The sequence below is a fragment of the Protobothrops mucrosquamatus genome, unplaced genomic scaffold, assembly GCF_001527695.2.
Source record: "Protobothrops mucrosquamatus isolate PMUCROS unplaced genomic scaffold, P.Mucros_1.0 scaffold1407, whole genome shotgun sequence".
NCBI lineage: Eukaryota > Metazoa > Chordata > Lepidosauria > Squamata > Viperidae > Protobothrops > Protobothrops mucrosquamatus.
This window is the reverse complement of record NW_015387592.1, coordinates 380,006-393,019: the sequence shown is the minus strand read 5'-3', so window position 1 is coordinate 393,019 and position 13,014 is coordinate 380,006. Positions and strand designations below refer to the sequence as shown.

Below are 13,014 nucleotides of genomic sequence, written 5' to 3'. Positions count from 1 at the left end.
TGTCCACTCAAATAGTGGACACCTGGCAACCCTATTTTGTACACCTCTGTCTGCGAGGACGAGAAGGTCTTTAATAAAGCCCAATGACAGGAAGTTCACTTGCGCTGATTAATCTTTTGGTTTTAATCTTTCCCTCGGCTCCCCACCCCAGTAGCTGTTTCGGCCATCTGGTTTTAGGATGGACGTGCAGCTCCTTTGTTCACTTTTGTTAGCTTTTGCGGGAGAGTCCGGTTGCTAATTCGCATGTAAGCTGAGGACACCCACAGCTGTTCAAAACTGAAACGTATCCCCTCCCTGTGCGGAGACCAAACCGCACCTGCTGCTGCTGTTTTTAGGGCAGGGCTCCCTTTCGGGATCTTCCCCGCCGGTCCAGTAAGTGGCGCTGTGGCTCTTCGCTGCGAAGACAAGAGACCGAGAGACGGAAGTGAAGCAACAGGCTGGGCCGGCGCTGCTCTTCCCTCGGCCGCTGGTTCTGGCGTTCCGGCATGCCCTCTCGTTACTCCTCCCGGTTGCTAAGCGGCGGCTGAATTGAAAACGAGTCGGAGGCGCGAAAGAGCTTCGGGCCGGCGGGACTGGAAGAGAGAGAGAGACCTGCCTTCTGGCGTCCGATATAGGAAGTCAGCTTCGGACGTTACCAGCCGTGCTTTCTTCTGGAGCGAATTAAGCCGTGAGCCAGCCAGCCAGTCTTGGCTCGGTAGCTGCTGACCCGAATGAAAATGGGCCCTAAGGCTGACCAGCTCCTCATTGTGGTCTCTATCTTGGAAGGTAATTTCTAAAGCAGTTCTCGGAGGATCAGCTCATCGAGTGTGTATCTGGAGAGGAATTGGTGGGAAAAGCGATCGCACCCCTTTCTCTTGCCTGTGAATACCGCCTAAATCAGGGGTTCTCAACCTTGGCAACTTTAAGACTTGTGGACTTCAACTCCCAGAATTCCTCAGCCAGCAAAGCTGGCTGAGGAATTCTGGGAGTTGAAGTCCACAAGTCTTAAAGTTGCCAAGGTTGAGAACCCCTGGCCTAAATCAACCTGGTCACTTCCAGATTTTAAACTCTTATTGGCTCCTGGGGCTGGAGAATACTTTTGGAGGCAATTATGGACCATCTTGGGTTTGGGTAGCGTTCAGGCATTAAATCTGACCAGCAAAGGGGTAGTAGCAGAAACCACAATTGGTGCTGCTGCAGTGGTAGCAATAAATTGATTTTTCTTTTCTGAAGCATATAGAAGTCTTCCAGTGCAATGAAATATTTTGAGGAAGCATCTGTACCAACTTCACATATTCCATATTTTTGCCCAGATGGTAAGATCTTATCTCATCTGAATAAGCCAAGTACGTTCTAAAGAATTCTTCCTTGAGCTCAGTACCGTCTTGAACTTTGTGTTATGTGAGGGTACAGTAATGAGAGGGAACACTCTGAGGAAATCTTTATTTTACCCAGAGTCATTACAGAGTTGGGCTTAAAATGTTTAATAAAATAACCAATAATTTCCTACGTAGTTCCTATGAGAATAATCTTTCCTTTCTCATATTTGATCTGGAAGTTGTTAAATGATTTCCAATGGTTAAAATTGTCCTCACATTTTTCATCTTAAGGGTACATTTCTGTTTAGTTGGTTTCTGGCCAAAAGGACTTGTACTATAAAAATAAGCTCAGGGTTAGGGTATATTGGGGGGGAAAAAACCTACAAAAACACAATAAAGAAGGAAGAATACATTTAGTGTTGTTTTCAGATTATTCTTTCTATGGTAGCAAGAACTGTGGGTGGGTTACATTGTTCACGCTGTAATTTCCTATTTCAGAGCTGATATAATTGATGTCCTTGATTTCTGGGAGATTATTCTGGAACAGACAAACTTTACTCAAAGCAATACATTGATTTTGTCACTGTATAAATAAGCATTTAGGCAGATATTTATTTGTCCAATTTTAGTTTAGTTTTTACAATAGAGTTAAGCATCAGGAATTTTTGTTACATTATGGGTTGCCACAATCTGGTAAATTCATGCTTCACATTGTAGTTTTTGTAATAGCAAATGGTTTACAAATTTTCTGGTTATATATTACTCAAATTTTGTTGGTGGGTTAATCTATAATGCAGTTATTTACAGTAGAGCTGAATCTGATTTTACAGTGCATGGTATTTAAAATTTGAAATGTAACTATTGGAAAAAACCAAAACACAACTTCATACATACTATATGAAGATTATGAAGTATATTTGGTGTTAGCTACATTTTGTCCTTGGCTTTAATTTCGTTTGCTAGCAGGTCCCACGTGCATCGGAATAAACAATCTATCCATATTTACTCACAAATAACTTTTGCAGCCCTAAATATATATAGGATTGCAGCCATAGTATGTGTATTTGATCATATCATTTCAGAATTTCATAGTTTATGAAACTTGGCAGATGGTTTGGATTTTTGCTCAAGGGAATGCTAAAAGAATCTGTCTGATCTGTTTTAGTACATGTGTTCTACAGTAGGGCTTTTCAACCAGTGGTACGGGTACCACCTGTGGTACATTGGCACCTGGCAGGTGGTACGCGACCATCCTAGAAAAGTGGTAGCAGGGGAGGGGAATGAGCTGAACCGGTGGCAGCACCGCACAAGCCTAAGCGAGAGATGGCTGGAGCTGCAGGGCTGTCAGGGCTCAGTGGAAGCACCAGGATCAGCGCCAGGCTCCAGCTGGAGCTCGGCCCTGATCCTGGTGCTTCTGCTGAGCCCAGAAGAAGTGCCGATCAGCTGGAATGTTGCAGCATCTCCAGGGTCTTGTGATTTACATTCAGATGCTTGGCAACTGATTCATATTTATGATGGTCACAGTGTCCCAGGGTCATGTGAAGTGACCAAAACCTGCTGCAATCACCCAGCAGACGGGGGGGATGAAAACCAAACACCCCCACCCCACCCCCGCTGCCAATCCTCAACAGAAATGCTCACAACAATGAAAACCTCGGACAGGAGGAAGAACGCCGCCGGGTGGGCAGGCAGATGTCTTGATCAGCTGTGCCTTGGGGGGCACTTTTTTCAGTGCCATTGTAACTTCGAACAGTCACTAAGCGAACTGTTTCAAGTCGAGGACTATCTGTACTTTATCACTTTTTTCCTTTTTTGGGGGGGGTCATGAAGTTTTTGACACTTTGCTAGGTGACTGGTGGTACTTGGATATTGTCATATCCTAAAAGTGGTACAATGGATGAAAAGGTTGAAAAGCCCTGTTCTACAGAATGAGAGCTGATGAGTAGAATAGCTGTAGCCAAAGGGCTGCCTTGCTTCCCAGCTTCGGTTGGCAACTGATAAAATAGGAGAGAAATTTTAACCATTTTCTTGATTGACATATCGGAAGCCCCATACCAGATAGATAGAATACCATGTTTACATTGGTTATTCTTATAGTTCTGTTGTCCTAAAGTGTGTTATGAGGCAAGACTTATATTCCAGAGTAAGCAAAAATAGACTGATGCTTTTCTCCCACAGGAACCTTTAAGAGACTATAGGCCAACGAAGGTGAACTTTTTGGGCTCAGAGTATCAAAAATTTGGAAAATGCCTAACTTGACTCTGGCATGTCCCATCCAATCCCCAAACAAAAGAGAAACCATTCTTTCTCTCTTCCCGCCTTAGGTCACCCTGAACAGCGGCATCCAAGGCTAGGCCTGAAGTAGATGTCTTTGACTTTTATCCTGATGCCACTGCTGCTTCTCAGGCCACATCGTGCCCTTTCCCATGGCTCATGAGCTGTGTACCATTTACCCTCAGGCAGTATTTGCTTTCTGTTGAAAGGCCCACACCGCCCTACCTTAGGCTAATCTGGGTTGCATGAGGTCTTCTTTCTTGAAAGAGCTTTGGAGAATGCTGTTCTACAGTCTCTGCAACTTCTTAAAACGGTAAAAGTATGCCCTGTTCTCATGCAGTTTTCAGAGGCTGTCAATAACACAGCCCATTCCTCTGCACCCTTCGAAAATTGCATGAGAATGAGTGTGATTTCACAAATAGTTGTTGTGTGTTGATGAACACTGATGCATCATCCAAAATATTGTGGCATATGACCTTTGATACGTGTGTCATATGTTTGCCATTACTGCTATAGGATATGAGTATGGGCTAGTCTAGCTGAGGGATTGGGGAGTACAGCCACATACATGCATTGGTTTTGATATATTGTGAAACAGTTCATACTGTAAATTCTGTCAATGTTTTCCTTAACAAGGCAACAGAGTGGTTTTCTTTCTTTTTGTAGTGGCCATTTCTCTTAGAAGACTGTAATCTGGAGCCTTTAAGTATGTGACTGCTATAAACCTGGTCCTAATTATATTTGTATTTCATTCTTAATTAGAATTCTGGCTTAGTGTGAATGAATTTGATCTCTCCCACTTCTGCTAGCGTTAGTAAAGAAATGACCCATGGAAGCTTTGTGGCTCTTGTAGCAATATGCACAAACTGGAAAGATGAAAACCAGAACTCCTTTTATTTGATAAAACAAACGAGGCAGCATTTCCTGTTAACATGTTATGCTAAACAAAATACATGGATTTCTATGTTAGCTCAGCAGTAATAGAGAGATGGATTATTTATGCTGTATGCTATAGCATGCTACCTGTTCCCTTTAAACCAGAATTTGGCTTAGCAAAATATGTAAATGCAAGCATTACATTTTTGAAGAAATCATCTGAGTTACTGTCCATTGCAGACACAACCAAGTTTTTCTATAATTGGGATAAGCTATTATCAATTTATTTGAAACCAGTCAATGGAAGATGCAGTTGTGCAGCGGTTAACAATTGTTTTTGAATATTTGAATCAACTTTGGCAATACATTTTGTGATTGATGAAATAAGTTTTCAGTTTTTCTATTTAAGAGCTTTTTAATTGTATTTTCCATTTTTTTTTCTAGGGCGTTATTTTCCAAAACGTCCAAAGCGTCTGCTGGTGGTAGAAGCAAAGTTTGATGGCGAACATTTGGCTACAGATCCTGTGGAACATACTGATCAACCAGAATTTGCCACGGAGTTAGCTTGGGAACTTGATAGGAAAGCACTTCACCAACACAGGTTATTTCTCAAAAAGTTGTGGATGGGTAAATTACATTGACTTGCTTTAGGTCCCTGAATTTTTTTTAATAATTATTATAGTGAGTTGATCTGTGATAGTGCTGTAAAATTCAGAGACACAAGAGATAAAGACCAGTTGTTGCCTATGGTTATTTTTTCAAATGCCTTCGTAATGGAAGAAATAAATGTGGTAATGGAATATGTGATTGTCAACTATTATATTTATCTAAAATAAGAGTTTCTGCTCCCAGTTTTATTATCCCAGATTATCTTAGATTTGCCCAGAAAAAAGTAATACAGGGATCTGTTCTCTTTTATACAATTATCTTGGAGAAAGAGTTTTAAATACTAGATTGTATTTGTTGTGAATAAAAATGGTAATAAAGTTTTTTTGTGAGAGAATACTTTTAATTAGTATAGTTGTTTCTGAAATATGTAAAACATTAAGATATCTGCATTCAAACTCACAAAAGAAAAAAATATGTATGCTAACAATTCTTGCATGGGATTCATATTTTATACAGATTACAGCGTACACCTGTCAAGTTGCAGTGCTTTGCTTTGGATTCTCTATCTGCAGTTAAAGAGACAATAGGTTATATTGTGCTAGATTTAAGAACTGCTCAAGAGAAAAAGCAGGTATTTGTAATTCTGTATCTAATGATAAAATAAGTTCCTTTGTGTGTATTCCAGATTAAGTTGTTTTAATTTGGATTAAGTAATAATGTATCAAACCTAACTTTGCACAGAGTTGAATATATATGTTTGGATTACACCATTTCAGATTACTGGTGAGCTTTCAAATAATTGTTAATCCTTCATAAAGGAAAAAAATATGTAGACACAGGAAAGAATGTGACTTGACTTTCTATCATTTAGCTTTTGAGTGGTAGAAACTTTCTCAGTGCAGGAATTTGGGATTCCACCTGCAGTTATAAAGCAGACTAGAAAAGATACTGCTTTATTCTTCAGTGAAACTATGCTTTAGATCAGGCATGTCAAACTGCCGGCCCACGGGCCGGATGTGTCACAATAAAACCGCGCCCACCCCATTGCCGGCAACGGGGAAAAAGTCGCGATACGTGTTTGACATGCCTGCTTTAGATTAACTAAATTACATGTTCATACAATATGTTACATAGTGATTTAACCAGAGTTTATTGAAGCCCATAGCCAGCTATGTTGCACAATACCAAAATAATATCTTCATGTTGCTTAATTGTTTATGGTTTTGGGAAATTGAACAAAAAACTGATAGTACATAGAACAGATAAATATCTGCTTGTGTACTGTAATAATAATAATAATAATAATAATAATAATAATTAATAATAATAATGATAATAATAATAATAATAATAATAATAATAATAAAGTTGGAAAGGACCTTGGAGGTTATCAAGTCCAACCCCCTGCTCAGGCAGATAACCCTATACCATTTCGGACAAATGGTTGTCCAGTTTCTTCTTAAAAACTTCCAGTGTTGGAGCATTCACCGCTTCTGGAGGCAGGTTGTTCCACTGGCTAATTGTTCTAACTGTCAGGAAGTTTCTCCTTAATTCTAGGTTGCTTCTCTCTTTGGTTAGTTTCCATCCGTTGCTTCTTGTCCTGCTTTCAGGTGCTTTGGAGAATAGCTTGACTCCCTCTTCTTTGTGGCAGCCCCTGAGATATTGGAACACTGCTATCATGTCCCCGCTCGTCCTTCTCTTCATTAAACTAGACATATCCAATTCCAGCAACCGTTCCTTATATGTTTTAGCCTCCAGTCCCCTAATCATCTTTGTTGCTCTTCTCTATACTCTTTCTAGAGTCTCAACATCTGTACATCTGATGTTTTTTTTTTGTTATGCAGCTTTATAATGTAAAGAGTGTGGTCACTTAGAAGTATTTGTTAATTTTATTTTTTGAACTCTTAAAATATTCCTGCTTAACTGCTTAATTTATCTTGCTGCACCTCAAATGTATTCTTTTATTGGCTGTTCATTATTGATTCTTTATTGTAAGCATATTATTTATCTCTTTTTAAATAAAATTGCTACAGCCACCAAAATGGTATCCTTTACTCAGCAATAGATACACAAAATTTAAGCCTGAATTGCAACTAAATCTGATGCTAGAAACTGACACCAAAGCATCCATCAATGGTTTTAAAGCAAGGGAAGCACCTCCCAGAGAAATGGCAGGTTAGTAGTAAAATAAATGCTTTTTTTTCATAAGGAACAAGAGAAATTCTGTGAATTGTGATAATTATGAATATTTCTAAGTCCAGAAATGGTTGACAAATTTGCCATACAAATGTCTTATAAACTTGTTTCTATTTATTATTTCTATTGAACACATTATTTTGTGCCTAAAATGAACTTGTCAGATTCATGTAGTTGCACTCAAGTTTATTAATTTTAAATATATGTCCAATTTTATTATTTATTTGATTTTACTTAAATGCAACTGGTAGACCTCCAGATTAGTTTTTTAAGTAGACCCATTAAGCCAGAATTCTGCTCAGTCCTATTGGAAAAGTTTGAGACCTTATTTCTGACTGTTTATAAGTGTACAATATTATATATCCAGAAAATCTTGGTTAATAATTTTTAATTAAAAGTATATATAGAGTTATATGTCTTTCCAAAATATGGAAAGACATACTTATCTTGTAAATTCATTTCACTTTTAATGTTTGTTCAGACTCAGAACAGATTCCATTCCATCTCTCTTAAGGCTGTTTCTGATTGTCTCCTCCTATATATCAAGATCATACTCAGACTAATTTACTTTAAAAATTAAGATGTTAATCACATTTTAGAATTATAAACTGGATTGCATATCTACTATTTTTCCTGGATTGGAATTTTAATTTTTTGTTTTCATTACATTTTATAATACTTATTGTTTCTCTAAATTAATCATTCTTACTGCTGTTTTTTTAATCATTTTTCAGCATGTGATATTTTACTTAAACTTTATTTAGCATTATGGTTTTATTCTTCATACTTTTATATTATTCTCTGTCCTAAAGCTTTTTTATATTCTGTTGTAAATTTATGCAAAGTATAAACTTAATGTGTACTGTATGTCATATGGTGGAATTTCTTTTCATCTATATGCTTCATAACATTTTCTTGCACTCTTTGTGTTAAATTTGTTTGATTTATAGACAGTTTGTATAACATAATAAAGCCAGTTTATAAAAGCCAGGCACTGTGCCCACTGTCTATGAACAGTGCTATAACTTCTGTTTGTACTAATGATCTTCAGTTAAACTGGTATACTTTATTGCAGTCCTCCTTGGTAGTACACCAGAATGAATATAGGAAATGCTTTACAATATAAAAAATGTGATTTTTAGGAATCATTTTCAATACCAAATTATGCTAGATTATTCCAAATTGGTAAATAATTGACGGATTCAAATTTATTAAAAGGTAGGTTTAAAATTTTTGTGTGTAACACAAAAATGCGTAATACAACACATTTTTAAATATCTATTTACCTACCTATCAAAGAATATATATATACACACAAACACACACGCACGCACACACAAAACATATACATAGATGTGTAATAAATTTATACAATTGTTTTATATTTACTAGGAAACGTTTTAGTTTCCTTGAGGCACAACTTTTATAAACTGCAGTGATCAAATTGGTATTAGGTGTGTTCACAACATAAAAACTTTTGGATCAATTTTTTTCAGAAAGTCCAAGTCAAATTTCTTCTTTTTTAAAGTATCTTTTCAGTTACCTGGATTGGACCCCAAAAATCTTGTACCTGTGCTGAATGAAGAGGAAGGATATCATCAAATTGGACCAGCAGAATATTGCCGTGACTATTTTGTTTTGTCAGTTACTATTGCATTTGCTACACAATTAGAACAGGTAATAATATTGATTCATGTTTTTAAATGGCTAAGTTCTTGGTTACCATGTAGAAGATTTTATAAAGCATGATCTTCACAGTGCATGATGACTTTGTAATATTATCAAACCTGGAATTCCATATACTCTTTAAAATTATTACAAACAAATATTTTGAACCTTATTGCATAGCACCCATCTCTGCTCGTTAAAGCTGTCCATATTTTTTTCAGCTGTGACTGCTTTGTGTTTCATTAACTTTAATTGCTTCTTTCAGTGGGTCACATCGCTTGCACAGAAACCTGAAATTAGACAAGCTTTTTTAATGAGTATTAGTGAGGGACTGGATTATGCAAATTCTGAATCACTTCAAATCATATTTGAATATGCATGGTCCTATTATCTATCTTTCTCTTTTTATTTCTTGCTCTAAAATCTAAAAATCTAAATTAACTGTATTCTGTCCTGATGGGAGTAGCTAAAAAAATGAGCAGGAGCTAATAGTTACTCTTATCTTTGAGTCCTCTGATTTTATATTTGCTAAATATTTAAATGCCTGAATAAATTTAGTGGAATGTGGAAGAATCTTTATTGTGGGAGTGCAGATGAATGCTCATAGATCCAAATGATCAATCTGAGGATGCATAGTCTGTTTTGTGTTTTCCTCTACATTCACAATAGTTAATACCTACCACAGTGAAAATTCCAGAACGACAGCCTGAATTCTTCTTTTACTATTCACTCCTTGGTAATGATGTTACCAATGAACCATTTACTGACCTGATGAATCCAAACTTTGAACCAGAAAGAGCATCTGTTAGAATACGCAGCAGCATTGAAGTTCTAAGAGCTTACTTTTTTGCTCACTCAAAGTTGCAGGTAAGCAGTTTTACCATTTTTGTTGACAGTTTAAACCTTAATAATTTGTTCTAGAATCTGAGATAATCTTGTGGACTTATCACAATCCAGTCTGGCATGTGGGCAAATGTTTTGGCCCTACAGAAAAGCAATATTATAATTCAATAGGCTCATGCATAATTGGAGACATTCTTGTTATACGTTTAATGGCAGACAGCATTTCTCTCGGCTTGTGGGGTGTTTAGAAATGATCCAACATCTACAGGTAATGATGAAGTCTCTGCACGGTTTAGTAGTACCATTAATCTCTGGATCAGTTTTGCTGTCCTTGTTTGGGTTGTGACTCATGTCCTATAATATGTTTATTTGAAGCTGTTGCTAAATTGTGACTTGAAGTATTAGGGATTTTGGGAAATACGACAATCTGAGGAAAATCAAAATCTGGGGAATCCTTGCTTCCGTAAGACGTTAATCTAAGATTCATTATGAATATTTGGGTATCATCTTTACTGCTTGCATTTGGAGGTGATTGTGTAAATTCTTTGAATATGACTAATCAGTATGATCTATTTGTTTACTTTTTCCCCTCATAATGCTCTTCTGAATTCTAGATTCATCTCTGTTGTGGGGACCAATCTCTTGGAAGCACTGAAATTCTTTTAACTAGCTTATTAAAGAAAGGAAGTACCGAAATTTGCCAGCATCCAGTAGCTATAGAAGGAGCATTTATTCTTGTTCCACCTAATAGAGCTCGGCAGAAACTGCCACCCTTGCCCTTGGATATGGCACCTACTGTTGGGGTATCGGTATCACTTCAGAAGGATGGCAGAGTTTGTCAGGTGCAGCTCATTTTTTGTTACTTAGTTTTTGTTACTATTTAAAGCGTAGAATACAATAAAAATATACTGATGATCATTTTTACATGAAAATGAAATTAATGCTAGTCATAAACATTGCTTTTTGTTTGTTCAGCCTATAATCCAATCAGCTGCAAAGGCTGAGACTGAAAATGTGAAAAAAGGTTTGTCCCCAACACATGATAAAGAAGTGAGACCTGAAAATGGCTCCCAAGATATCTTACCTCAGACACAACATTCTCCCCCCATAAAAGAGGATGCTACAGAAAGTGAAGTAGAAAGTATTCAGTATGACAAAAATCCAAAATTACAGAAAAAAGGTAATAATTGGACAGAACCTATATCTCGTAACTTATTATCTCTAGCCCAAACTTATTCTTGCCTTGTATCTTTTTTATAGCAGCCTCATAGAAATTTTTTTTACTCTGCACAATGATTTAATTTAATTTAAAACATTCTAAAAGCTCTGAATAGGTGGAATTCCTACCTATGGAATTCCTTTATGTTTAGTTTGAGAGCATTATCTGTTTATGGTTGTAGGTTTCATATTTCATTTTAAAATAAATTACTAGTATAACAACAGCAGGCTTTTTTGTGTAAACAGAATACAGTAACTTACGAGTGCTTTATACCAGAGGTCTCCAATCTTTCTCGGTTGGCGGACCGGAGAGAAAGAGAGGAGAAAGGATTTTACACGGATGTGTGCGTGTGCACACAAATGGGGCTGCGGGCACACACGATGCAAACAGCGGTGCTAGCCCCCGTGTGACACTAGCGGCACCCTGGTTTCGGCTCACCGCGCCCCATTTTTGGTCCGTGGCACCTCGTTTTCACTGCGGTACCCTGTTTTTGGCGTGCGGGGCGCATTTGCATAGCAGCGGCGCTAGCATGAGTGGGCATGAGTACACGCACACGTGTGCACACACTGGCCAGCCTATCCCGTGGCCCATAGGTTGGCGACCCCTGCTTTATATGATTTTGTCCTTATATAGAAATGTGGAAATATATTTTGTAAATACTAGTCTGCCAGAAATATTAGCCTTAATCACATGAATTGTCTTCAAGATGCCACGTGGAATATTTTTTATGAACCTATAGCAATAGATATATATCTGGTTGAGAATTGTGTTTTTAACAAATAAAACTAGAGTAATAATGGAAAAAGTTTCCTCTGTCCAGTCAAATCTGACTCTAGGGGGCAGTGTTCAACTCTGTTTCTTAAGCAAGGGAGCCAGCATTGTCCAACCAGCATGATTGTGGCCAGCATGATTATATGCTGAGGCGCACAGCATGCTGTTACTTCCCCACTGAAATGGTACCTATTTATCTCATTGCATTTGCATCCTTTCCTACTGCTAGGTTGGCAGGAGCCGGGGCAAGTAATGGGAGCTCATCCTGTCATGTGGCACTCAGGTCTCGAACCCGGGCTATCAGCTTTCCAGCTGACAAGTTCAGCATCTTTAATCACTGAGCCGTAGAGTAATACTAACCTTAGAGTAATACTAACTTACACTTATTTAAAACTGTTGCAACACTATATTGAGAAGCTTTTATTGGAAGAAAAGCTAACACTTTTTTTGAAGTTAGTTTTGTGTTTATATTTGCAGCTTTGAAAAGTAAACTGCCTGCTTCTCAGACTCAACATCCCAGTACTTCTGAATCCACTACAGGACAAAAAATTGCTGTTCCTGCATCATCCCATCATTTTTGTTTTTCAGTAGATTTAAGAGCTGTCCATAATCTGGATGCTGGATTTCCTGTTAATTGTATGTTAAGGTATGAAAGCTTTACACTGTAATTCATTAGGAAGGCATGATTTATTTTTGCTATATAAAACAATGTAAAATCTTAAGATACAGGTCTAGATCTTAAGTAAACACCACGTGAAAAAACTATTTTATGGGATTTACTTTGGAGGATATTTTCTTGTTAAATACAAAAACCTTAAATGCATTGTTTTCTCCTAGAAATGTTGAGATTCTTCGCACTCATTCCTTTCTGATACATTGTAACAAATGATTGTTTTTGAATACTAGTGTATCTTTTCTGGGATTCCAGACATTTTGAGATAAAAAGCAGTAAATGGGCTAGCCAGGATGCTAAATTGGAGATTTGCTGCTTAACAATGGAATGATGTATAAGGAAAATAAAATAGTAATGTTTTAGTCATAGCTAATTGCATTTTTCTTTGAATCATAGCCAAACACCATTCTGACTTGGATTTGTCATACTATGGCAGAGTTTATCAATCTAAATCATGATGTGCTTTTCTAGATTCTATTCTAGAATATTATATGTGGCATTATGGTTCCGTCCCAGGCGACTGATGGACCCAGAGAGGTTCCTGACGGAGCTTGGGCCTTATCCGGGGGATCTGGTCCACGACTCGG

At 37.5% G+C, this 13,014-nt stretch overlaps 1 protein-coding gene across 1 annotated transcript in view; it reads left to right on the top strand.

Annotated features, from left to right (window-relative positions):
- Positions 1 to 672: 672 nt before the first annotated feature.
- CEP120 (centrosomal protein 120) overlaps positions 673 to 13,014 on the top strand; it is a 36,767-nt gene continuing 24,425 nt past the window's right edge. Inside the window, exons 1-9 of the mRNA XM_015821841.1 lie at positions 673 to 765; positions 4,893 to 5,049; positions 5,574 to 5,688; positions 7,091 to 7,232; positions 8,782 to 8,930; positions 9,591 to 9,788; positions 10,379 to 10,606; positions 10,740 to 10,944; positions 12,232 to 12,400. Coding sequence (XP_015677327.1) covers positions 711 to 765; positions 4,893 to 5,049; positions 5,574 to 5,688; positions 7,091 to 7,232; positions 8,782 to 8,930; positions 9,591 to 9,788; positions 10,379 to 10,606; positions 10,740 to 10,944; positions 12,232 to 12,400 — 1,418 coding nt within the window. The 5' untranslated portion in view covers positions 673 to 710. The remainder of the gene's footprint in view (positions 766 to 4,892; positions 5,050 to 5,573; positions 5,689 to 7,090; positions 7,233 to 8,781; positions 8,931 to 9,590; positions 9,789 to 10,378; positions 10,607 to 10,739; positions 10,945 to 12,231; positions 12,401 to 13,014) is intronic.